Below are 27,243 nucleotides of genomic sequence, written 5' to 3' on the forward strand. Positions count from 1 at the left end.
GGGTAAAGTTTCGGTTCAACGGGGCACCAGGCAAGGTTGCCCCTTGTCCCCTATTCTTTTTGCATTTTTTATTGAACCATTAGCCACAGCTATTCGGGAATCCGTAAATATCTCTCCTCCTATTCCTTCTATGGCAAAAATCAAACTATATGCCGATGATATTTTGTTACTGATTAAGTCGGATATTCAATCTCAAACTGCCGCTCTTCAGCTCTTTGAGGAATTCGAACATCTGGGTGGTTACCGAATTAATAAAAAAAAAACTGAAATATTAGTTTGTGGTGGGGGTGAGGTTGAGCTACACACTGATTTACTCGGCTGTATTAATCCAAGACCGAAGAGGTATTTAGGAGTTATGTATTCTGTTTTGGTTTCCGATTTAGTTATGTTGAATTTTGATCCTCTTCTACGCAAGGTTCAATCTTTATTCAATAGATGGGACTCGTTGCCATTTTCCATCCTAGGGCGAGTGGCACTTATAAAAATGTCTATTCTTCCGTTATTTAATTTTTTATTTTCTGCCATTCCCTGTTTTTTGCCCAGTGGTTTCTTCTCAAAAGTACAATCATTATTCACAGGGTTTATATTGGCAAAAAAAAGTCCCAGGATAGCAATGCGGATTCTTTACGCCGATACGGAATTGGGAGGTTTAGCCGTACCCAATATTAAAGATTACTATAGCGCATATTTTGCCCAATATTTAGAGCAGTTTAAATCTGGAATGCAGACCCCAACTGTGTTTATTAATTTTCTTTTTAATAGAATTTGTCATGAGGTTCAGATTCCTTCTCCGTTACATATTTCTAAATTACCGAAACTTACTCGTTATAAGACGATGCTTTGGTTCTTTAAGCGTCAGGATGTCTTTCTTAAAAGATATTCTCTCCCGCAATTTAATATTAGAACCCCCTTAAGAAATGCTCTCCTTTTTTTGGGAATGAAAATTGGAGTCGACACTGTACTACAATGGGCACTTTTGGGATTTCATTCTCTGTTAGATTTCTTGAGGGAGGGGACATGGCTGTTACCTGGAGAGATGCAGCTTATTATTCCAGGGAATTTTATGTTACTTGGTTCGTATGTTTCTATCTTTAAAACGTTGGAAGTTGAACCAATAAGCATTGGTTCCTCCAATCAGCTATGGGACGATTTGTTTATGACTTCTAGGACGAGGAAGCCAGGGGTATGGAAACGTGTTTTAGCACAATATACTGCGGACGATCTTAGCCAAAAAGCAATTAAAAAATGGCAAGAACAGGAGAATCATGTACTTACTATTAATACTTGGAAAATTATAAATAAACTGAATTTTAGTGTTCTTCGAGGATCTAATTGGAGAAGAATGCTATTCTTCAGTAAATGGCTTCTGTATCGTACTCCTGCTGCCATTGCTAAAATGTTTCCTAACACTAATGCCACCTGTTTTAGATGCCAGCAATATACTCCTGCAAACTGGTCCCACACTATAGCTAACTGTGTTAAAATTATGCCTTTTTGGAATGAGATATTCGAATATTTGCAAAAGTATTGTGGGATTCTGATTACTTATAATGTTAAATTAATATTGTATGGATACGATTCTGATCTTGGCTTGACAGAACAGAGGGTTAAACTATTATTTATTGCAATGGCAGTTGCAAGGTCATTAGTTCTGCAGAACTGGAAGTCAACTCAAGTTCCTCTTTTTAGTGCCTGGCTGCAAAAAATTAGGAATGTTAGAAAGACTGAAATGCGATATGCACAGCGAATAGGTGGGATTATGAAGTTCAATAGAATTTGGAGTCTTTACTTTGTGTAATGGTCGATTTCCGTATTTCGTAAATTATTTTCTCCATGTTATTCTGTATTTTTATTTTCTGCTTGCCAATTTATATTTTTATTCTCTGTTTGCCAACTTATGTTATTGTCAAATTGTAACTCTGACACAAGATTTTCAATAAAAAAAAAAAAAAAAAAAAAAAAAAGAGATTAACCTGTAAACACACAAATGCTATTAACTCTATGATTCATGCTTAGATTGACCATAACTGATGTGGGCTTTCATTTTTAAATGTCTAACGTCTGGTTGCCATCTTGATCATGTCACAATGTGTGTTGTATTTCTATAAGAAGCTGAAGTTCCAATTAACAAACACAATCTGATTTTGCTTTCCTTCACGTGTGAAATATTTTCTCTTACATGATAATTGGAGGGTACCCTAATTGATTACAACCGTACATCTGCAGAGTGCAGGCAAGGGTTAATGTATCTTGTTTTGTTGCAGATAATTACAAGTTTGAAGGATGCTTAGAGAAGCTGTTTTGTGGAGGGTCCTGGGAAAAAGAAACTTGAGATTGTGTCATTATCTTTTAACCTGATTTGAGCATTTCTTGAGAACCATGTGTAGGTGTAGCAAATATTAGAATTGTGTGATGTAAGCTAGTGCAGAATAGTTTACAGTTCAGAACTTCCTCAGAACCTTTCCAGAACACTTATAGAATACTTAACGAGAAGAGCAGAGTAGGAGATTTAGAGTACTCTCTTTAGGGGAAGACTGATTTTACTGAAATGTTCATTTGAGGCACATTTATAATAGTTTGTCCTCCTATTATAAGATTTTGATTAATTGAACTTTATATTGACTATGGCATTCATGTATTGATTATTGATTTGACACTAATTTGACAATTTTGCATTTGTTAACAAGTTTCACCTTTAATTAATCTTTATGATTTGTAAATGTAACCACTCTCTGTCTTCCATGTGGAGCCAACTGTGTTTCACTATATTTAAATGTATTCATTTGAAGACCAGCCTCGTTTGTGATCTTACCCCAATCAGGGTGATCAGGGCCCCAAATTTGCACAAAGAAAAATGCCAACAATCCCATCTACACTGGGATGATTAACTCATTAATTGCCTTATCAATGAATTTAGGCATTATAAAAAGTGTGCTCAGTATGCTATTATGACATATTCATATGTCATTAACACAAGGCACAAAAGTCAAGGGTAGTGCCCCTTCAATATTTGTACCAGGTATTGCAAACATTGCAGAAATTGTCTAGCACCAGAGTGCACAGACTCCCTGACAGTCAAAGAGGTAATATAGCGTAGTGACAGTGACGGCCCGTGTAGGGCGTTTTACCGGGGCGGTGACGTGGCGCAGAGGAGGGGCAGGATGGGGGGTTGCAAAATGCGGCAAACGGCCGATTTCAGGTGAGTTACGAAAAAAATTAATAAAAAAATGTCGTTGCGCGCGCTGCATCGCATTCGTTTTATTATTTTTTTTCGTAACTTACCTGTACTCGGCCGTATGCTGCATTTTGCAACCCCCCACCCTGCCCCTCCTCTGCGCCACGTCACCGCCCCTGTAAAACGCCCTACATGGGCCGTCACCGCGTAGTGATTACAAAAAATACACCTGTACCCATATTATAATAAGGGCGCACTGTCTGTGTGCCACTGGGCACCTTCAAACAGGTGCACATTGTGCAAACAGGGAAAGTGGGGCTGATTATTTTGAATGCGCTGCCCTTAGGGCAGCCGCAAACTCTTTCTGCCCAGGGAAAGCACATCCAAGTGAAGTACAGAGCGTCTGCTTTAAAGCCACTCTGTGTTTCACAATGCAGGCGCATCCGCCTGCACATTCAAGAGGGATTGGAGATCCCTTTGCAGGTGGGTGCAGTGAGTGACTGCCCTCAGGGGATGCACTGACAGTGCACCACCACCACCTTTTTGTGGAACACCTCCTGACGGCTCCTTTACTTTTGCACCAGCGTCCATAATACACCACAGAGGCAAAGAGATATCTTGATTTGGATGTTGTTATGCGCCATGCAAATCAGGGAACATCCTCCTGAGATAGCACTGGCGCTACATGTGTGCCAGCACTATCTATATTACAGACAGGGCTGCACAAGTGTCTGTCACCCCCTTCTGTAATTCCAAGGTGCCCTGGGGCACACAAAACGGAGGAAGCACATTCCCATTGCGCCCATGGGGCACTTTCTGCAATACAAGCCCTGCTGGCGTAACCCATTTTTAATCAAAAATTCATAGTGTTGATAAATGATAATGACAATCAGAAGAGATGCAGAAGGACAGCGAAACTCTTGTTTTAGCCCTGTGTTAACATCCACTGAGTGTGGCTTTCGCCACTTGCTGTTCATGCACCTGCTGCACATCACTGACTGCCGAAACATAATTTTACCAAAGAAGGGATCTGTGAAGCAGTCATATTGTAATCCAATGAAAGCTATCAATCAATCTATTAACATTGGATATGACAATGTCGTGGATAGATTTGGTCTCGACCTGGCGCTGTTACCTCAGATCCCTCAAGCTTCAAGTAAGATTTCTGGATCTACTTAAAAACATTCTTAAATAGAAACGTTTCCTTCTTTCTTTCACAGATTGATGTCACCTCATTTGTCAAAAACTGCCACACAGACACTTGCAACTGTAACCTTGGCGGGGATTGTGAGTGTCTGTGCACCAGCATTTCAGCGTATGCTCACAAATGCTGCCAGCAGGGCGTCGCGGTTCACTGGCGATCTCCTCATGTCTGCCGTGAGTATGTTGATGGTGCCCAAATTATGAGACTGTGAACACCTACTGAATACGATAAGGTGTAAGAAATGAGCTTATAAAATATAACTTTGCATCTGAAAGAAGGTGCTTTTGTTTCTGCATTTCTGTACACAGGAAAGGGAACCTACAGCACTTGCTTTTTAAATATTCCTGGCTCCCCCTCAATGCTTTGAGTTTAATTGATTACCTCTTTTCGGGGGTGGGAACTTTACTGTTACCTATTGTGGGACTGCATGTAATAGGCCAGCTACATGCAAATACTCCTTCATCACATACAGAGGAAAAGGCTTTGGGGGATTTGTTGTTAAATGTATCTTGAGTATCAGCCTACCTCTATCATGCACGTAAGCAAGTGGAGTCTTTTCTTGACCTAACCCTCTCCTTTGGATGTCAACATCCAGAAGGTCCAATTTCTTACTGAACAGCTCCATCTTCAGTGCCTTCTCAAGATTCCAGTGGTCTCCCACAGCCTCAGGTCTGACATCTGAAAATAGCTAGATTTGTTCATCATTCTCGATGAAGAGGGTGAGCCCTTCTTGTGATATCTGAAGATATTCCCCTAAGTAATAACTTGGACCAGCCTGCATTGTATGCAGGTTCAGAGCAGTTTGAATATGTGTGAAGCGTGTCCTGATATCGCAATTATGAAACAGACGTGTTTGGGCATTTCGTGCCACATGCAGATAAACAAGATGCATTTTTTGTGAGTCTTACAAACAACACCATGTCTTTCATCGAGTCCCAGACGTGCATTATTCAACCAACTACAAATGGTTGAAATCTAGAAACTAACTTCTGCTTGTTGCTGGCTGCAGGACCCCTGCAATGGGTGCGCAGCTATCCACGCTTGTTCTTGAGCAACTCAAGTCCACCGACTATCTCTTATACCCTACTTGTACAACACCATTATGCTCTTAACAATCTAATATCTTTCTTTGAGAAGTAAGGTGGCTGCACACAATATTCCCTTTCCTCTAAGACTTATAATTTTACATCAGGTCAGAACGTGATCATTTCAGGAGGGAAGAACATAAAAATGGGATTTCGGCAATGATATAGAGTTGGCATTTGCTCAGTTTTTGCTCCTTTGTTAACGTCTCCATGAGTACCTCTTATAGGGGAAATATATATTCACATTATTTTCAAGGCAACCTCATTTATAAATTTGATAGCAATGACGATTCAGTATGATGCTTCATGAGTCATGTTGCAGTAAAGAGGGAGAGTGAGGCAAGGCACCCCGGCTATATCACTCAGAAACAGTGCACTCAAAGGATGAGATTTTCTGGTCACGCAATTTACTTATTTTATTGCTTGATCATTAAAACCTTTGCAATACAGTACACAATAAATACATAAAAATGTGTATTAAAAGTTTTAAAAAATACATAAAACAGGCACATATTGCCACCACCATTGTCTTGCCAATATTTAAAAATATAACCTCCACTGTCCTACCATTAGCATCCCAAGCTGCCCCAAGCTCCAAACAGATAATTATAATTTCTTCCCAATAGTGCCATGTACTCTCATAAAGTGATTTGCCACCCCTGCTTGCATTCCAAGATGTGCTCCTGTACCATCTGCCAAGCATGATTGGTGCTTTTTGGAAGACCGCCAGCCCATCCCAGGAGTTTTGCAGCACCTTCACTCTTCTCATTTGTGAATAGCACCTCAGTAACTCAATCGTAGAGGATACGAAGGCAATTGAGTTAAACATCTGTGTTAACAAACGAAGACACCCCAACAACCAGTATATAAATATAAAGTAACTAGAAGTCTGATTCGAACACGTTGGCTCAAGAATTAGACCAGGATGAAGGAATCAAGAGGCCAGATTTCTTTTTATCAGAGTATAGAAAGAAAACATAATGGCAGAAAAATGTCTACAGACCCATCACTTGTATGCTTAGATCTGTTTTGAAATGCAAAACCCACAAAAAGTGTAGCATTTCCTGTTTCTATGTTGACATGATTATGTATGTAAATACAACAGATACCACACCCCAAAAGTGGTTGGCGATATTAAATATAATAATATTATTGGCAAGATGGTAAATTGGCTCTCCACAGTTCATCTGTACACTCCATTGCATATACCTCTCCAATAACAATACAGTCCTGACAACCACCACTTCACTCTATCTCCCACGCACTGGTGGAGGATCACACACCTGTACTCTGGGTAATGGCGAAGGAATCTTCGGATATGTTGTGAGGGCTGCAGTCCTCTACTCAGATACAGTGGTCTGGGTGCAGCCACCAATACCAAGGGTGACACCCGCACTGGCAGTGCCTGTACCCAAACATGAGTGTTGTTGATCCAAACACCTGCTTGGGTGCTGCCATGTAGCTGAGCTTCTCACTGCACAACTGTGCCACCCAACCAGTCCTCAGAAACCATGTAATGAAGCACACAAGAAGAGACCATATTTTCACTGTAGGGAAGGTCTTACAAGTTTGCCATCAGTCATCTTGGAAGGAGGCGGTTGAGAGGACCCAAATTGAAGTAACAAATAGATCATAACCCACTCTGTAGTACTGAGCGGTATCTAATAAAAAACAAGAAAGTTGTATTAGTGAAACAAATTTCTGCTCAAGTGAAAGAAAGCTAATGGACAGGTTATTGTTTTGTTACATTAACAACAGCTTTTTCTGTCATCGAATTGTCACTCTGAGCATTCCTTTAGACCGTTATATCTCGACAAGCCCACTGTGACCATGCATAGTGGGGCTGTTACACTCCATGGCTCCTCAATTACTAAAAGACAGTCACAACTCTCAAACCAAAAGGCATCATTCTTGCCCCCTCCATTAAACATATAGGCCCACACTTCTGCCCATAATGATCGTATCACAATTTCTATCAATACAAGCACATGTTTTACAAATAACCGGCTAAAATGAGCAGAACCTGAGAATTTTTCTATATTGTACCCAACCACTAGAGTATCTAAACTAACAGGGACTGAGAAATACCACCTTCAACGTGGACCCAGAAACCATCATAGCAGAGGTTTAGACTAGAATGAAGAGAATTTGCATTAGTAGCGACCGCCTCCTTTTCTCCCCAAACCCTGAAGCCAGGCAATTTACATTCCACTTTAAACTTGCCCTAACAAAAGTAATCTGAAATTCAAGTGATCCATTGCTTCAGTGCTCCCACCCTTCTATGTACACTCAAGAGATCTCATTAACAACATGCATTGTAAGGGTATCAACTAAGTAAAGGCCATAGTCAGGAGCCTTCTGTTCTTTAGATATACCTTCCAGAACCTCAAAAAGTCAAAACTGCAAATCCATGAAATCCCATATCCAACTTGGTATCACAGCACATATGGTTCTACTACCTGAAAGCCTGGCAAATTGCATTACACTTTAAACATACCCTAAAATGCAATCATAAATACAAGGGGGGCCTCACCTTGATGCAACTATCCTTCCGTGTACTCACGAGAAAGTTATCTATCAACTTTTACAATAAGAGCATAATAATGGTCCAGGCCAATCTTAGGAACCTCCAGTTTATAAAGATTACATCACCCTAAACCCATATCTGACTTGCTGACACATCACATTCTGTCTTTGTCACATACATTTAGCAGTCATCTCACTTCCCACTCTCTGCTCATCACTATCCAGCAATTTACCACCACCAGCTCTTCCAACCCCTCTCCTTCAAACCATTACCACTGAGCCCACAAATAGCACTTGGAATTTTTAACACCCAATCCACCATGAAAAATACACAGGACATATGGAAGGGGGAGAAGTTAACCTAGTCCACATCTATGACTTGACCTGTATAGACTTTCCTGACACAATATACTCCCTTTCAAATGTATAGCCGCCTGCTGCTCTGTTAATGTCAACAAATCTTTAATGTTGGCAGACACATATGGCCAATCATAACCCAACTTCCTTAAAGAAATTCATCAAGCTGACACAGCAACCACTGTCTAAAGCCAACAAAATTCTGATCATGGGTGACTTAAATATATGGATTGATAAGCTGTTCTCATGCACGCCCTCTGCTTCAATCAGTAAGAGAGCGGAGCAATGCTTTCAGCTGTTCACATGCTCAACCTCTTATTCACCCATAGCCTTGAAACATCAAACTCTCCTATGCAATCAGAAATCTGGCCACATCACTGCTTCATCTCCATCAGTTTGACCAATTTGGCATACACACCTATCAAATGTACAACGTTATCCCACTATCCTAGCCTTGAATGCTATAAATCTATGCAAGGAGCAGCCGTGGTCGGTAGTAGGAGTAACTGCAGGGCGGTGATGTGGGGAGGGGGAGGGGCAGGGTGGGGGGAAGTAAACTATGGATTACGGAGGTTTACAGGTAAGTTAACATATAAATTAATAAAACGAATTTCGTTGCGTGCACTGCATCTCCAAATGCGATGCAGTGCACGCAACAAAATTCGTTTTATTAATTTATATGTTAACTTACCTGTAAACCTCCATAATCCATAGTTTACTACCCCCCCACCCTGCCCCTCCCCCTCCCCACGTCACCGCCCTGCCGTTACTCCTAATACCGACCGCGGCTGGCAAGGAGCAGTTGTTCATCTTACAACATGCTTAAAATCTGTCTGTCCAACTCAACAGAATCTAAACCCTTGCTGGTAAGGATACAGCAAAACCTGTCATCTGTCCTGAATCTTCTAGCCCCTAATAAAACTCAAAAATCCAAAATGGATATCAAAGTAATCAAAAATGAGTTCAGCCATGAACTAGCAAAGTTAAGCTATACAATCTTCAACCTAAATGACAATAGAGCAAATCTGAGGCCACAGAACACAAAATGATGCAGGATAAAGCAGAATGATAAAAAAGCCATCAATAGTGCCTCAAATATTTTCTCTGCTGAACTTACTATGACAGCACCTAACCAAACAAAGGAAATCTTTAGAATGTACCTCTATCTGCCTAATCCAGAGTCTGTAAACAGTAACACCTGCATCGCCAAGCATTACTGTGAACACTTCCCCAACTTTTTTGAAGAAACATCATCAAGATGTGACATAACATCTCCAATGTCCAGTACTATTGTAATAATCTCCCTACGTTTCCACCCTGCTGCCACCATTACAGCCAGTTTCACCTCATTCAAATCCATAGGGACTGACCAGTTGATAGGTGATGTCAGCAAGATAAAAGTGTTCCGTGCATATATTGACTCCTTCTCATGCTTCCTCAAATTGTGTGGATACATTAAATGTAATCAGCTCCACCTTTGACACTTGAGATTTTCCTATTTTCATACCCCTCATGAAAAACAACTGTAGACCTAAAGAGCTAGTGCAAGTATTCACCTATCTCTAACCTACCCTTTCTTAGCAAGATCATAGATAAGGAGGCAGCGAGAGAGTGTCATAAATACACAATAAATACACAGAACTCAACCACCTTCTCCACAATGACTAGCCTTGATTCAGAGCTATAAGGTGAACAGAATCAAGTTCCTTCTTTCTATGAAAGAAGAAAACAGTTGGCCCATATTTGCCTCATCCCACCTGTGGTGTATGGCACTGTCCATCACACCATTCTACTGGAACGGTAGGAATAATAATGAGCTGCCCTAAATTGGCCCCCTTACTCATGGTTAGACTTGATCTCACCAAACAGACAATGAATAAAGATATGGCACCTGTCAAACCATCTACATGCCTGGTTATATGCTGGCCCCCCAACAGTTTTCCCAATCATGTCTATTATTCAATATCTATATTTGTCTGCTGGCACAACAACTAGAAAACCACCAGATAAACTTCTAAATGTGCACAGGTGAATTACAAATTCATGTCCAGTTGGACAGCACATCTGACAACCCAACTAACATCATCTCATAATTGAACTGTGTTCTCAACTGGATGAAGGAGAGCTTTCTCTGCATGAACAGAGTCACAACTGAGATGCTAGTCATAGAAGCAATGAAACCCAGACCATTATTCCCAAACTCACACCGGGCCTGGAAATCCTCTCATAATCTCCCTGAAAGTAAGTAAAACTCTTTGACACATTTCCTCCGTACTCCACAAAATCCTTTCACTTCTCCAAATCAACCACCAGGTGGAGCTGACACAAGCATTGATCATGATAATTCTGAACTACTGTAACACAATTTACAGTGGCCTCCTCGAGAACCTTCTCAAAAGAATACAAAGGCTATTGAACCAGGCTTCTTGACTGTGTTGAAAGCTCTGCAAGCATGCAAGACCACATCAGTTTCACAATAAGATTTCACTGAAATTAGGGTTAAATTCAAAGTCCATTACAACATCAACAAAACATACTCAGGCAGAAACTTCATAGTGCAACTTCTGGAAAACCCCATTCCGTGTCTGCTCCTTTGATCAATCGGCAAACTTACGATGGATGAAACATGGATGTAGTTTTGTTGGAGTCTAAGGAACAAGAATATGGAACAGCCATAATCTTAACTTTTGGTTTAAACTCCATGCCATTCAGTTCAGGAAGGTCTTAAAACCTGAATCAGCCTGAATTTGAATAATTCACAAACACAGGGGTCACAATTAGGGTCAGAATGGGACAGAAAATAGGCCCGGGCACTAAAATAAAAGTGGCCCAACATTAGTGAATTTAATAGTTAAAAGACATGGCCCATGTTTGCAAATTGGATAGATTTTAACTTGTAAAGACATGCTGTATAAGTGTTTTGCAAGGTATGGGAGACTGCATGGATTGGAGCAGGCCCAGTAGATCATAAACCAGGCCCACAAAGAGCAACAAAAACAGCACAAACATTGACTTGTCAGTCCAGCCCATCTGGCACTGCCCGATTGCCTTGTAGGTCAGTCCTGCCCTGGTCATGATGCACGAACATGGGACTGGGCTACCACCTATCCAATCAGGTTTCATAGATCCATATTTTCCTTTTCTGTACGAACCTGAATAGGCTCTGCAAGCACTCTGATGTAACTTAATGACTACATGTAGAGTTTTACATCAAAATAAATAGTAAATTAGTAAAATATGGGGTAAATAGAGAAATTGCGAAGGGGATGGGTGGTCAATTTAGCAAGGACTAATGTGCCTCTACTGTTTAACAACACATTAAATATATGAAAAATCATTGATATGTTCTATTCATTTGTTTCATATACTTTTTTGTTTTCTTTCAGCATATGATTGTGAATACTACAACCAAGGTATGTAACAATTTCTCTGAAGGGTCTGTCAGTATAGGCTAATGCTGCTTATATATTACGGCATGCTTTGTACCGCACAGAGTTTTCCTAACCTCAGCGGGATGAGGGAACCATGGTTTGAATACTGTGAATTCAACAAAATACGTTAAATCTCACAGAACAATAAATAATGGTGTCTTAGTAGCTCCAATTGTCAAACTAATTATTTTCTTTGGGGGTGATTTATATGTGAGCATGCAGAACTTCTATATTAGCCCATTCCAGCCACACCTGTCCAAAGTTCACCCACAAGTCTAAACATATCCATTGCATGCATATAAGAATAATCAAGCATAACATTTCATGGCAACTGTGTTCACATTTCTGCACATTGTATTTGTGAATCTATGCAATCCACTTAGGGAGCATACAAATGCACGTATTATTTAATATATGCACATTGCTTCAGCCTACCTATTGAATGCAGATGTTCTTGCCTTGTTAAAGACAAACAGAAGGTTACCAAATGAGTCAATGTCATGAGAAAGAGAAATTCTCGTTCCAGGTATTCACTGAACAATCCAGATAATTATCGGATTTGTCACAAGGAAGGCTGATCAACGGGGCTAAAGAGTTAGATTGTAATGGTTTGTAGATGGAAAACTGGATTGGGGTATCATGCACCTGATGACGTGGACTAATCTAGTAACCTTATGCATATATCTGGGCACAACTGAAAGAGAATCAGTAATTGATTGACAAAGGCCACCTAAATGCAGTGCAAAATTATTAACAGATACCCCTCTATCTCTGATTCCAACAGGGTATGTGGTCCCTTTGAAGCTTCAGTTTTTCCTTGACCTTCTCTCCCCTTGTGCTCGTGGAATAGTGGTATCATAGACATCACTGACTAATGTAGCTTTGAAATTTGACAGATACGGCTGCTCCATACTCTTGCACCCTGAAGGGGAAATTGGTGTGGGGTTACTATTTCTATACTACTTGACCTCAGTGGTCAACACAAGCAATCTTTCCTCTACCAACATTTCATCTTATATTGGATGCTTTTTGAACCATCCTTCAAACACTTTTCTTTGCAATTGGAGATTTTCTCTGAACACTCTGAACCTCAGGCTAACATTAATGTGCATGTTGGGTTGACTAATTACCACTGTCATGATAATGAGCACACATATTGGATTTAAAAGTGGTTGAGACTGTTAACCCACAATCATTAAATGACTCTCAACCAAATGATCATCATACTCATAACGTAGTTCATCTCCCTGTTTAGTATTATGTTATGTGGATTTGTAGAGTGCATGTGTGACCTGAAAGGGCCTCCAGGTGCTGGGCGGATGAGAAGGGTCCCACCTGCATACAGGTTGTGACTGCCTGTGACGCAGGGTTAATTGAAGAGCCATATCTTCAGCTCCTTGGGGGAGGTTATTCAGAGTCTTTGCAGCAATGTGGAAAAACAAGCGATCACCAGTTTTGCTCCTGTGGGTGCGGGGTAGGTGTGAGTGAGTGAGAGTCAAGCTGAGTGGTGTTGTCTCGTAGGTTGGTAGAAATGTAGGCAGTGGTTGAGGTGTCATTGTTGGTCCTTGAATCTCTGTGTGATTCAGTCTTTTAACAGGAGTGTGGTGAGAAACGGTGTCGAAGGCTCCGAAGAGGTCGAGTAGAATGAGTGCTCTGGTTTTTTCCTTGGTCAAGGATGGCCTGGATGTTGTCTGTGGTCACGATGGGGGCTGTTTCGGTGCTGTGGTTGCTGCGGCAGCCTTACTGCATGCTGTCCAGAAGTTGGTGGAGTTTGAGATGGCTAGAGAGTTGCTTGTTGATCAACTTCTCCAAGACTATGACTGGGAAGGGTAGCAGAGAGATGGGTTGATACTTGCTGAGTTTGCTTGGGTTTGCAGATGGTTCCTTAAGGAGGGCTTTGACTTCTGCATGTTCCTAGCCCTCTGGGAAAGTTGAGGTTTCGATGGAGGAGTTGATGGTGGATTTTAGCATGTGGCTGGTCATGGTCCCTTCTTGGTTGTAACTGTAGTGGGGACATGGGTCCATGGGGGTCCCTGAGTGGACTGACTTCATGATAGACGCTGTGTCTTTGTTGTTGAGCCGACTCCAGTTGGTCAGGTGTTCGTTGTTGGTGGTGGTGAACAGCTGGTCTATGAGGTCCTTTAGGTGGGGCTGGGTATCGAAGTTGCTGTAGATATTCAGTATTTAGTTGTGGAAGAATTAGGAGATACTGTTGCAGAATTCTTGTGAGTGGGTGATGGTGCTGTTGCGGCTGTGGGGTTGGAGAATTCTTTAATTATTGCAAATAGTTCTTTGCAGTTGTTGGAGCTGGTTTCAATTCTCAACACCAGTACCCTTTTCATTGTTTCCGTAAGTTAGTGGTGGTAGTGCCTGAGTGCTACCTTTTAGGTGTTTCTGATGGCGACTTTCTGTCTGGATCTCCATTTCCTCTCTAGTTGCTGGTAGTAGTGTTTGGATTGGGGAACAACCTTTACAACGCAACTTTTACAACGCACTACACTTACAACGCATTTTTTACAACGCACAATCCATTACAACGCATGACATTACAACGCATGACACTACAACGCATTTTTAAAAACTACTTTTACAACGCATTCCATTACAACGCATACTACCATTACAACGCATACCATTACAACGCATAATAGCATAATATTATTAAACTACACTATCCAACACTTTCCCTACTGTTGCACCCCCTGGAGTTAGAATAGTAATTTTTACCCCTGTACTATCCAACACTTACCCTACTGTTGCACCCCCTGGAGTTAGAATAGTAATTTTTACCCCTGTACTATCCAACACTTACCCTACTGTTGCACCCCCTGGAGTTAGAATAGTAATTTATACCCCTATACTATCCAACACTTACCCTACTGTTGCACCCCCTGGAGTTAGAATAGTAATTTTTACCCCTATACTATCCAACACTTACCCTACTGTTGCACCCCCTGGAGTTAGAATAGTAATTTTTACCCCTATACTATCCAACACTTACGCTACTGTTGCACCCCCTGGAGTTAGAATAGTAATTTTTACCCCTATACTATCCAACACTTACCCTACTGTTGCACCCCCTGGAGTTAGAATAGTAAATTTAACCCCTATACTATCCAACACTTTCCCTACCGTTGCACCCCCTGGAGTTAGAATAGTAATTTTTACCCCTATACTATCCAACACTTACCCTACTGTTGCACCCCCTGGAGTTAGAATAGTAATTTTAACCCCTATACTATCCAACACTTTCCCTACTGTTGCACCCCCTGGAGTTAGAATAGTAAATTTAACCCCTATACTATCCAACACTTTCCCTACTGTTGCACCCCCTGGAGTTAGAATAGTAATTTTTACCCCTATACTATCCAACACTTACCCTACTGTTGCACCCCCTGGAGTTAGAATAGTAATTTTAACCCCTATACTATCCAACACTTTCCCTACTGTTGCACCCCCTGGAGTTAGAATAGTAATTTTAACCCCTATACTATCCAACACTTTCCCTACTGTTGCACCCCCTGGAGTTAGAATAGTAATTTTTACCCCTATACTATCCAACACTTACCCTACTGTTGCACCCCCTGGAGTTAGAAAAGTTATTTTTACCCCTATACTATCTAATACTTACCTTAAATGCAATTTCATATTATGCGTTGTAATGGTATGCGTTGTAATGGTAGTATGCGTTGTAATGGAATGCGTTGTAAAGGTAGTTTTTAAAAATGCGTTGTAGTGTCATGCGTTGTAATGTCATGCGTTGTAATGGATTGTGCGTTGTAAAAAATGCGTTGTAAGTGCATGCGTTGTAAAAGTGTGCGTTGTAACGACATACATCCGTTTGGATTCCCTCTGATCGTCAGTGTACCAGCTGGCTTGCTTGTTGTTTCTCCTTTGTTTGGTGTTCCCGATGGGTGCAAGGGTATTGGCGCAGTTTGAGATCCATCCGTTTAATTTTCTTATGTCGTTGTCTAGGTTGTCGGTGGTGTCAGGTTGGTTGGTTCTGAGGATGCTGAGCCAGTCCGCTTCCTTTTTTTTGTTCTAGCTAAGTCCGGGTGCGCTGGGTATTTTTGGTGTGGTGGCTTGCTGTTTGCCGATGAAAATGTGAATGATGTAGGGGTCTATCGATGTGAGCAGGGTGACACAGCTGAAATTGATTTTGGCGATGGGGGTTAATATGGGGTCCAGAGTGTGTCCTGCATTGTGCGTTAGGCCCTGGTCAATCTGGGAGATTCCAATGTTGCTGAGGATTTCAAGCAAGGCTCTGGAGCCCGGTATGGGGTCATCCAGGTGGAAGTTGAGGTTACTGAGAAGGATGAAGTCCTTGGAGCGGTTGGTGAGAGGTGCTATGAAGTCTGTGATGCGGTTTCTGAAGGTGGTCCGTAGTACGGGCGGTCCATAAGCGAGGGTTCATTTGATGGTGTTTTTTTCTGTTTGTTTTCATTTTGAAGTCGATGTGTTCCATTAACGTTGTGTGTGTGTCTGTGGAGGTGATGCATTTGATGGTGTCCTTGTGGATGATGGCGAGACCTCCGTCTGACTTGTGCAGGTGGAAAGTGAACATGTTGCACTGCAGTTGTAAGAGTGAGAGAGTATGAAAGTGGAAGGTGGTAAAGTGGAAAAGTGAAGAAGTGGTCAAAGAGCACAAAATTGCACAAAAGAGCAGAGAAAGAGCACTAGAGAGCACTCAAAGAGCACAAAAGCACACAAAATATCACGAAAGCACACAAAGAGGCCCAAGGGTGAGAATAGAGAAAATGTCCAGTAAAGCAGAGGCAAATAGAGAGTTTGAGAGGGAGGGTCCAGAAGAGGTGAGTGTGAGGGAGAGAGAGGAGAGAAGATGCTACAGGAGGAGTGAGCCAGAGTCCTCGAGACACGAAGGCTGGATCCAGAGGGCCTAGACTGGTCAGAGGACCAGTCCCACGTAAATGAAGGGGGGAGCTGGACCTGGGCACCTGCTTCATGAGATCATGCAGTGAGCTGCATAAAGTAGGTCCTGGAAGGGGGGGTGGGCGGGGATGTGAATGGCAGGAAGAAGACATAGGAAGACGCAAGAAGACTCAAGAGAGCAGATAAAAAGTGGGGGAGGCGAGAGGTGAAAAAAGCCTGGGAAGGTGGAGGGGAGTGGAGGGGCCTGAAGGGCAAGAGGAGTGCAAGAGAGGGAAAGTCAAAAAGTCAAAATAATGGCACAAGCAAAGCAAAAATGGCACAAGTCATAGAAGGTGGGAAGTGAACACGTTACACGAGAGTGGCAGTAGCGGCCGGTGGAGGGAATGCTGCGGGGCGGTGGGCGGGGTGGAGGAGGAGTAGGGTGGGGGTAGTAAACTATGGAATAGGGCCCAACGGAGGTAAGCATGCAAATAAATAAATAAAACACATTTTGTTGCGTGCGCTACATGCCAAATGAGATGCAGCGCGCACTACAAAATTTGTTTTATTTATTTATTTGTTTACTTACCTCCGTTGGGCCCTATTCCGTAGCTTACTACCCCCCACCCTGCTCCTCCCTGCCCCGCCTCACCGCCCCACAGCGCACCCTCCACCGGCCGCTACTGGTTGGAGGACCAGTTCCAGGTAAGTGGAGGGGGGAGCTGGGCCTGGGAATCAAATTTTGATACAGCCAAACACAATTCAGTGCGTTGCATGATTAGAAGGACGTACACTTTGTTGCACAACGTTTGTTGTTCAGCTATGGGCACTTTGCTTATATGAGTTAGTTGTAGCACCCGTTGCCCATATAAACTAAATGTGTGAAGATTTTTCTCACCTTGAAGTGTATTATATTATGCTAAATTGTTCACAAACTGCCTAATGTAATTAATTACTATCTTCAGCACTGTACGGTTCGGGAGGCTTACCTTACTAGCTCAAATTGTATTTAATTGACGCATGAATGACTCCATGGGAATTTTTTTTTATATGTTATGCTACTCAGGATCCATTGTAATATATTGAATAGAAAGAAGCAGAGTATCTTAGTAAGGAAAACTGATATTTAATGACGCTGCTCACCCAGTACACTTCAAAGTCCCAGACTGGCAAGGTGGAGTTTACTACACAGATTCAGTAGTATTTGATCTCTTTCTTGGTGTTTTATTGCTTCTTGTCTTGTCCCTAGTGGACTTCCTCATTGGTGGAAGACAGATAGAGCAAACATGACACGAAAGAAAAGTCTGGTTGTAGAATGCAATTATCTATGATGGCCCCACAAGTTTGGCCTCAAACCTACTTAGTGAAGATAAACAAAGTGATTTCTGTTCCCTCTTACATCTAACCAGCAGCCATTGGATATTGCCCATATATAGTTTCAAGTCTAGAATATCTATATGTGTCTCCTACTTCTGCAAAGCATCACAACAGTAAAGTGGTGTTTCCAGATGCATAATTGTACCTAGTGCAGAAGAAATGTCTTTCCTTCTATGCAGTTCCACTGTTTTCTATTTAAGGTATATATAGAGGTATCCTTCCAACTATTTCCTGGGTGAGGATGGATTTTGATAACGTTTTTAAATAAAGACAAGCAAGTTTGTTTGTGCATGAGCTTAACATTTTAGGTCTTAGAATGTAGACTTGCCCAGCCTTCCTGGGATAGTCTTTGTGCCAAAAACAGCTTCTGTGAATTGCAAATATGGTATTACACTGGCAAAAAATACTATTGGACATTGTACACTCCAGTTACACATGCAAACATGTTTGTGCCTCAGTTTCAATGTGAGGTATTTTGGAGTTTTGTTTTTATACTTACGACTATTACAGTCCAATTTGGCATTAACTCATCAGGACTTAAATGGAGTAAAGGCTGTAGGTTTTCTTTGCAAGAATACCTGCTTCCTTCTGAGATACAGCTTGGTATCTTGCATACGGCTGCTTAGTTGACCTGCTCCTTTGAGAATGACTATGAGGCCAGAACTGACTCATTTCTATTCCAGTTTTGATGTCCGCACTCTAAGCTCCCCATACCTAGAGTAATCTAATCCATCCCATCTCCAGCTACTGGTACCTTGTGTCCATTTAAACATTTCAACATTGTGATCATAATAATTCTCGTTGGTTTAACGTTTTGCAGATGTTTTTTTCTCCATATTCTACATTTTGCATGATTTTGCATCGGCTGCATTTTTTAAACTTTAACTACTTCACATGGTTGACAAGTTGGTCAAAGTTAAAAGAAACCGCACATAGTTGATACAAGTCAATTTAGCAAATTTGGCACTGCCTGCCCTCTCAACTCACTAAACGTGAGTGTTCAGTACAGTGTTGAATTATTCCACTTCACCATGTGTTATGAGTATGATAACAAAATTATAGACCACTTTCCTTGTGATGACAAAAGTTGTAAATTAATTTCATTTATGCGCATTTATTGCTTTACTAGGTCTTGGAGAAGGACCATACATTTTAGCCAGCTATGGACACAGTGACACTGTTTTAGGAGCCAATGTAACCAGCAGGAAGATATTTCCTTTACCAAGAATAAGTGCACATGGGAATGTGCTGTTCAATTTTATGATTACACCAGGACTTTTCAAGGATAAGGATTTGTGTAAGTATTATTTACCCTATTAGAAATTACTTTGAATATGTTACCTGCTACATTTAATTTGTTCCACGCATTTTTGAGCTGTTGCTGGCACAGTTTTGCTAGAAGTAAATTGTTCAACCAGTTTATTTCCGTGCTTTGGGGCATAGCTAACATTAGTGTCGCAGGTGCATCAGCCCAAAGGCCAAAGGTTCTGCAGTATACAATGCACCCTACTTATGGTAGTCCTTTGCTACACACTAGGGTTTAAAAGCGGCCATTTTTCTTACTTGCATTAGGTCCCATGACACCCGTACTACCCCACTGTCTGCACGGTTGCACGCCTTTGTGGCATGTTGTGCATACTGCCATGAGATTGATACCTTAAATAATGAAATTGAAAGGAATTTTGTTACTGGAGTGTAAGTCATCTGTAAACAATGAGTGCGAGGGGAGGCAATTTGGAACAGACAAGACACTGATCAAGCATAAATACCTATGAGCAGTTGATTTAAGACCTTGGCAAAGCTCCTTAATGGAACAGTCAGTAAATTATGTTTAGCAATGGAGACATGATGAATGGAAGCATGTATATGTGAATGTGTGTGGTATTTCTATAGCGCAATCCTAGCCAAAAGCCAGTACAGTGGTCAAAGACAAGCATAAAGTCAGTCAGTGATAGGGGAGGTGGTTGGTTTGTGGATTGTTCGTTCATTGTAATGTTTTGTTCTTTAAAGAGGCGTGTCTTCAACTTTTCCCTAAATTGGAGCACCGTTGGGGCGGTCCTGATGGGTATGGGGATGTTATGCCAGACTCTCTGTGAATAGATGGAAAAGGCGAGGTGATAAATAGGGAAGGTCTGCTACCTTGCCTTTTCTTGTTTTTTGCGTCGTCCAGTACATGGACATGGATAATATGAGCAAATTATACAATTTTAGGTTTAATAACAAATTAAACCATGTTAATGCTCCACCCATTTCCACATGACATATCTCATTTTCTGTCCTTCTTCCCTTGTAAAATGTAATGAGTGTTTCACAGAGGTTTCAGCTGGGTAGCAAGAGTAGCTAAAGGTGATGCATCCACTAGCATAAAGTAAAGTAATAACATCAGGGTCATTGCTATTTTTGTTTTCAGCAGCAACCCCACCTCCTTCAATTTAAAAGTTTCTTACCATGAAACACAATACTTTTTCTTGAGAGGATGTAACAAATATGATGTTTGCTCAGCAAACGTTTTATAAACTTTATTTTAGATTTTTCGAAATTTGTTCTGCTATATCATTTAATATTTGTATGATCAGTCTTGAATATTACATTATGTTCAACCTGGTCCTTTCTGCAGGCTCACCCCAAACATTTTACCTTCCTCCTCCCCTTTTTGCTTAATTCGTTTTTGTTGGCTTTACTACTATGGGCACTTTACCACTGCTAACCAGTGCTAAATTGCATGTGCTCTCGACTTAAAACATGATAACATGAGCTTGTCCACAATCTGCATAATTAATTTAATTATACATTCCTAGCAAAAAGTGCACCACATGTACCCAGGGCCTGTAAACTAAATTCTACTAGTGGGCCTGCATGACTGATTGTGCTACCCACTTCAGTAGCCCTTTGAACATGTCTCAGGTCTGCCACTGCAGAACCTGTGTGTGCAGTTTTAAACTGCCATTTCGACCTGACAAGTTATCCCTCTTGCTAGGTCCAAACCTTCCCTTTTAATACATATAATCCACCCCTAAGGTAGGCGCTAGGCAGCACCAAGGGCAGGGTGCAGTGTATTTTAAAAGTTGGACATGTACTTTTAAGTTTTACGTGTCCAGGTAGTGAAATACCCTTAAATTCATTTTTCGCTACTGAAAGGCCTATCTCTCCATAGGTTAACATTGGTATTACCTTATTACATTTTATAGGTATAATTTCCTATGGGAAAAGATATATATTTCGAGTTTGGTGTCTCTGGACTCACAATTTAAATTCACAACTTATGGTAAAGTTAAGTTGCAAGTCTGAAAATGCCACTTTTAGAAAGATGCCATTTTCCTACTTTAACCATTCTGTGTCTTCTACCTGTCTCTAAATACACGTCTGGGGTGTGTGACAGCTGGGCCTTGTGCATTGCCCCTAGACAGTCATAAACAATAGGTGCTTAGGTGTGACTTGATGGGTCTTAATGGGCCATTTTTTGGCTTAAAGGGGCTGTGGAGCTAAGCGCAGCCCCTCTTGTACCTGAATTAGATGTGCCCTGTCTCCACACAATAGTCATAACCCTGTATTGTAACTCCAGTCAGCTTGGAGCCAGGGCAGAGGAGGAAGGGGATTCCCTGCACTTCAAAGAAACTGTCTAGAAGCTTTCCCCACTTTCCAGAACCAGGGCACCAAAGTATAGACCTCAGCTACCACCACTTTAGTACACTTCTGACCTGTGGATACTCTGCCAAGAAGGACTGGTGTCCTGTTGAAAAGACTGTCACTCTGCAGGACTCCTGCTCAGCAGTGCTGACCTGCTGACAGCTGTCCTCCTTGCTAGGAAGTGAAAAGGACTGGGCCTACATTTCTCCAACCCAGAACAAAAGTGCTTCCTGTTTTCTGAAGTCCCAGGGACACAAAAGACTTCCAACTGACCTGCTACAGCACCTGTACTCTGCCATATGTGAGTCTACCGTACCAAGTGGTGCTACTCCTGTCCTGGACCATTAGAAGTGGGCCTAAGGTCCACACCCTGATTCTATACAGAACACTTGCAACTGCTCCAATAGCAACTTTATAGACTTTAAATCAAGCTTGCCTGCCAATAATTAGGAGGCAGCTAAACTGACCCTCCCAGTGTGTGGTATGAGGTCCTAGCACTGCTGTAATTTTTATCTTTTCCCTGAGGAAAACGTTTGACATATTTGGATCCAAGTTGCCTGAGGATCTCTGAAACCTTCTGACACACCTGGGAATGACCTTTGCTCACATAGTTGTCCTGGGCAGGAAAGTCCAACGATGGTCACTGCACCCTACACAGGGTTGGGTGATCCACACTGTGACCCTGTGATTCCGTAGTGGTGGCCCATCGGGTAAACAATTTTCACTAACAGAGCCGTATTCAGCTCCGCAGTTGAAATTATTGACGTTTATTTCACCTCTAAACAGAGGGAAGGGGATGAACAAGATTAACAGGTAGAACACTAGCATTTTTTGCAGATGCCCCTCATCTGCCAACCACTAACTGATCCACTAAATTGTGTTACTGGGCAAGATAGGCAGAAATCCCTAGGCATTAGAATGTGGTTTATGAGTAGGGGTAAATAGGTTCCTACCACTAGTAATAAGGCCACAATTACAATGCAAAGTTCAATAAAGGTCTCAAACTATTCCCTTGCTCAATCCTTGGTAGCTGGCTGTGAGTAGGCATGCTCATCTTAGGCGACAAGTGTATAAAACATTTAAAAACACCAATACATTGAATAAGTAAAACATAACACACAATAAAAATCCATCACCAATTTTAAAAAATAGGAAAACATTTATGATTAAAATGACACCAAAACTACCAAAATCCAATGTAGGGAACCAGAGATATTAATTTTTAATGAATAAACACTTTCTAGTGCCTGGTCGCGCTTGGCCGGGACAAAGTCAAAGTTTCAGGCCAATAGCGATGGAGCGTGGTTTGGATACACTTAGTGGTAGGGCTTGGTCAATTTATTACCTTCTCGCTCAGTCACTTATTGGAGCTTTTTCTCTCCACTCTAAGAGAAGCTCCTCTTCAGGCCGGCTTTGGGTTAAAAGATGGCTGCTTGGCTCAGTGTGATGTCTCAGTCAACTCCTAGAAGTCGTGTCAATGACAAAAAGCTCTGGAGCTTCAGCGGGCAAACCTAAGTCTCAGGCCAAGTCGCAGTTTGACAACGGCTTGATTCTCGTTGACAGGCCGGTCGGTCACTTTATGGAGCTTTTTGACAAACATTCTCCAAACTTCTGGAACTTCTTCCAGAAGGTCCTTTTGGGGCTCAGAGGAACCAGAATGGTCCCATAGTTTTGAACAAATCTTCTATAGTACCCAGTCAGACTAAGGGATGCCCTGACCTGTGCCTGGGTTGTAGGAGCTACCAAATCAATCAATCAATCAATCAATCAATCAATCAATCAATCAATCAATCAATCAATCAATCAATCAATCAATCAGTCAATCAGTCAATCAATCAAACAGCATTTGCAAAGCGCAACAATGTCACCCCTTAGGGTATCTGGACACTGTCTCCATCGAAGAGCCAGGTCTTGAGTCTCTTTCTGAAGTGTGACTGTGCAGTCACACCATCTTGTCGTAACTGGAGGTTCGGCCCCTGCTAGATTGAACTCCCTGTTTGTTGCAGTGATTATCATGTGTTCAGCACCATCCACCCAGTGGGGTGGGTGCAGCCTGATATCCTTGAGGCTGAGTGGGTGATGCAGGTGTGGCATTATGAGTTTGGGTATGAATGCTGTCTGGGGGCTGTCCCTGTACTATCCCGTTCTGGTCATGGTATATGATTAGGTGGCACCAGTTGGCCATGGGTCCCATTTGGTGACAGTAGTGGCACTCTAAGAGGACAGCTGGGGCCCAGCCTCTCGGGCGGATACCCTCTAGGGTCCATGTGTGGAGCTCTCCTTGAGACGGGTGCCATCTAAGGCAGTCTTTTTCAAATTCTGTTGGACCAGCTTGGCGGTGTGCCATTGGGCCTGCTCTTACTTCCCTCTGTCCTTCTCCTGTCTTCTGGTAATAATGTATTGATATTTGATATTTATTAATTTCTATAGCGCCCGAATCACCCTGTAAGGGGTATCTCCGCACATAGGATGATATGCTACTGCCAGACCAGAGGACCTCAGAAAAGATAGGTTTTTAAAAGCTTCCTGAATTGAGGAAGGCTCTGGCAGTCGTGAAGCTGGCGGGGAAGTTTGTTCTAGAAAGTCGGGCAAGGTGAGTGAATGCTTTGCCACCCTTGTGAGCCTTTTTACTTCTTGGAGTGCAAAGGAGTAGCCTGGATCCTGATCGGAGGGGCCGAGAGGGAGTGTACTTGGTCAGTTTGTCAGACAGGTAGGAAGGCCCCAGTCCATTGAGGGCTTTAAAAACAATGCAACTGATCTTAAATTTCACCCGCTTTCTTACAGGGAGCCAGTGGAGTTTGTTAAGAAGAGGAGTGGAGGCCGTTCAGGGAGGGGCATTTGCTACTAGTCGGGCTGCTGTATTCTGGACTACTTGTAACTTGTTTAAGGAAGCCTCGTTGGCCGAGGCCAACAGTGCATTACAGTAGTCCAGATGGCTGAACACTAGGGCTTGCATCAGTGTTTTTTGCATAGAGGAAGGTAACAGAGGAAATACTCTTCTAAGTAGGCTGAGTGTGTGAAAGCAGGTACCAGCGGTAGTAGCGGCGTGAGCTTCAAGCGTAAGATTCTGGTCAATCCAGATTCATAAATTCTTGACCACTTCTTTTGGAGAGGGGGCTATTCCCAGCTCCTCCGGCCACCCCCTGGGAGTTCAGCTTATAGCTGCTCCTCCAAACAACATGATCTCTGATTTCTCGGCATTCAGTTGAAGAAAGTTGGTCCTCTTCCAGGTGGCAATGGTCTTCATGCCCTCCGAACAGATCAGTTGTGTATCAGGGCTGGATTTATCAAAGGTGAGGAGGAGCTGGGTGTCTTCCGCGTAGGAAATGGGACTGAACCCTAGATTCCTCATTAGTTTAGCCAAGGGAGTAACATAAATGTTGAATAGAGTAGGGCTAAAACAGAAGCCCTGCGGTACACCCTTGGTAACTTTTGTAGTTTTAGATTTAAAGGTGCCCAATGTGACTGTCTGGGTTCTGTTTGTTAGAAAGTCTGTCAGCCATTTTAGTGCAACCCTCTGTACCCCAATGCCCCGAAGTCTCTCCAGTAGGATATGGTGCGAGATGGTGTCAAACGCCGCCGATAGGTCAAGCAGCACCAAAAGTGCCACCTGACCATTGTCCAGGGCCATTCTGATGTTATCAGTTGCCTCTATCAAGGCGGACTCGGTGCTGTGCTTGGCCCAGAAACCTGTAGTATGTGGGCTTGTATTTCCTGCCAAGGTTTGGTGTCTAGCCCTATCCAGTCTGGTCTGGATCTATGTGGGTAATCCCCTCTTGAGGATGCTGTAGAAGAATGCAATCTGAGGAGTCGTGTCAGTCCAGGGCTGTCCTGTCTCCTGCCCCCACTGTTCTCTCGTTCTGTCTAGGAGCTGAGTCATGGTTTCACCAGGTTTCATGCTTTTTGCCATGAATCCTCCTACATCTGGGTGGTAACGGAACAACTCCCTCAGGGTCACCCAGATCGGGCGTCTGAATGAATTAAAAGCAGTCCGTTATGTTTGGTGTTGATGAGTGTGACTGCGGGGATGTGGATTTGGGAGAATACTGTGTCAGTCTGCTCACCAATGAGGCTTCTGAGCCGGCTTTTGATATCACCTATATCTAGGTTTATACTCGTGGTGTTCTTTTCAAAGCAGGAGATCCATCTTCCTGCCCTGTCCAACAAGGGGGGAGGTTTATTACTAAGACCTTCTTTGTCCATCTCTACCCAAGGCTGCACCTTTCTGGAGTAGAGGACAAATCCTGGCTCAAGGCAGCTCTGTTTGTTTCTCTTAGACATAGCGCTCCCATCATCTCAAGCACTCCTGCATGCAGGGGTAATTCCATTTTGGATCTCCCCCTCCATGGCGGATGCTGCCCTCCCCAATGGCCATATTCTCTGGCTCAAAGGATCCATCCTCTGGCCAAGGACAGTCATACTGGGGGCCTTCCTTTCGGTCCAGCAGGCCAGTACGAAGGCCACCCTCTTCTCTGGATATTATCTCTAAAGGGGTTGGCCTGTGTGACCAGTGCATCCGGGGGAGCGGCGGATGTCCTTATTGCCGCTCTCCTCTTGCATGCATAAAAGTGCCATGCTTCTCCTACTACGTCTCAATTTTGTCAATTATTTCCTGGTCAGCCCCTCTCCTACATCAACGGCCCAGTGATGTGTGGGCCGACTTTAGGGGCCTTCCTCCTGATTAATTCCTGGGCTCATCTATATATGCGGCCTGAAACCGAGCTCCCATTTCCGCCGGGGAGGGGAGTTGTCCCCTCTCCTTGCTGAGCTTCCCAGGCGAGAGCCCTCTCTCTCTCTATCCTTATTTCTCGCCTTTCCTCTAACTCCCACCTGGGTTGCCTCCTTTTCTCAGTGCTATGTGCTGTTTTTCTAGGCAATATCTTTGCCTCATTCTCACTCCCTGAATTTTCTTTTGCTTGAAGCTCAATGCCGATAAGATGGAGGTCTTATTTTTCAATCAAGCTTCTCCTCCCCCGTCAGGCCTTTGGTGGCCTAGGGAGCTGGGCATCCCACCTACTCCTAAGGACTGGGTTAAAAATCTTGGAGTTAGGTGGGAGAAGGACCTTGCCCTCACGGCATAAGTCCGGCAAATTTCCACGGCCTGTTTTGGGAAAATGAGACCCATCAGGAAATTCTTAAGCTTCCTGCCAGAAGAGAGCCACAGGATCACGGTCCAAGCACTGGTTACCTCCCAGCTTGACTATGCTAACTGTCTCTACCTGGGGCTACTGTGCTACCTGACCCCCAGCATACAGACACTTGAATGCGGCGGCAAGGCTCATCCACAGGGTGCCTCTGCATCAGCACATTTCCCCCACCTTAGACAGCTCCACTGGCTTCCCGTGGCCAGGAGCATTGAGTTTAAGGCCCTCACCCTTGCTTTTCGAGCCATCCATGGCAAGTGACACGGCTACCTCAGGTCAAGGCTTAGACTATGTCAACAGGAGCGGACATTAAGATCCAATCAGCAGTGTCTCCTTAATGTCCCTAGCTTTGCTAAAATGAGACGGGGGAGGTCCTTCACAGTCAGGACTGCCAAAGTTTGGAATGCCTTGCCTTACCACTTACACATGCTAGCTACGGAGCACGAGT

The 27,243-nt window shown here is 42.8% G+C and overlaps 1 protein-coding gene across 1 annotated transcript in view; it reads left to right on the plus strand.

Moving 5' to 3' along the window:
* OTOGL (otogelin like) overlaps positions 1-27,243 on the plus strand; it is a 939,358-nt gene that overhangs the window by 556,657 nt on the left and 355,458 nt on the right. Inside the window, exons 31-33 of the mRNA XM_085653920.1 lie at positions 4,396-4,552; positions 11,734-11,760; positions 19,154-19,321. Coding sequence (XP_085510046.1) covers positions 4,396-4,552; positions 11,734-11,760; positions 19,154-19,321 — 352 coding nt within the window. The remainder of the gene's footprint in view (positions 1-4,395; positions 4,553-11,733; positions 11,761-19,153; positions 19,322-27,243) is intronic.

The sequence above is a fragment of the Triturus cristatus genome, chromosome 4_1 (genome assembly GCF_964204655.1).
Source record: "Triturus cristatus chromosome 4_1, aTriCri1.1, whole genome shotgun sequence".
NCBI lineage: Eukaryota > Metazoa > Chordata > Amphibia > Caudata > Salamandridae > Triturus > Triturus cristatus.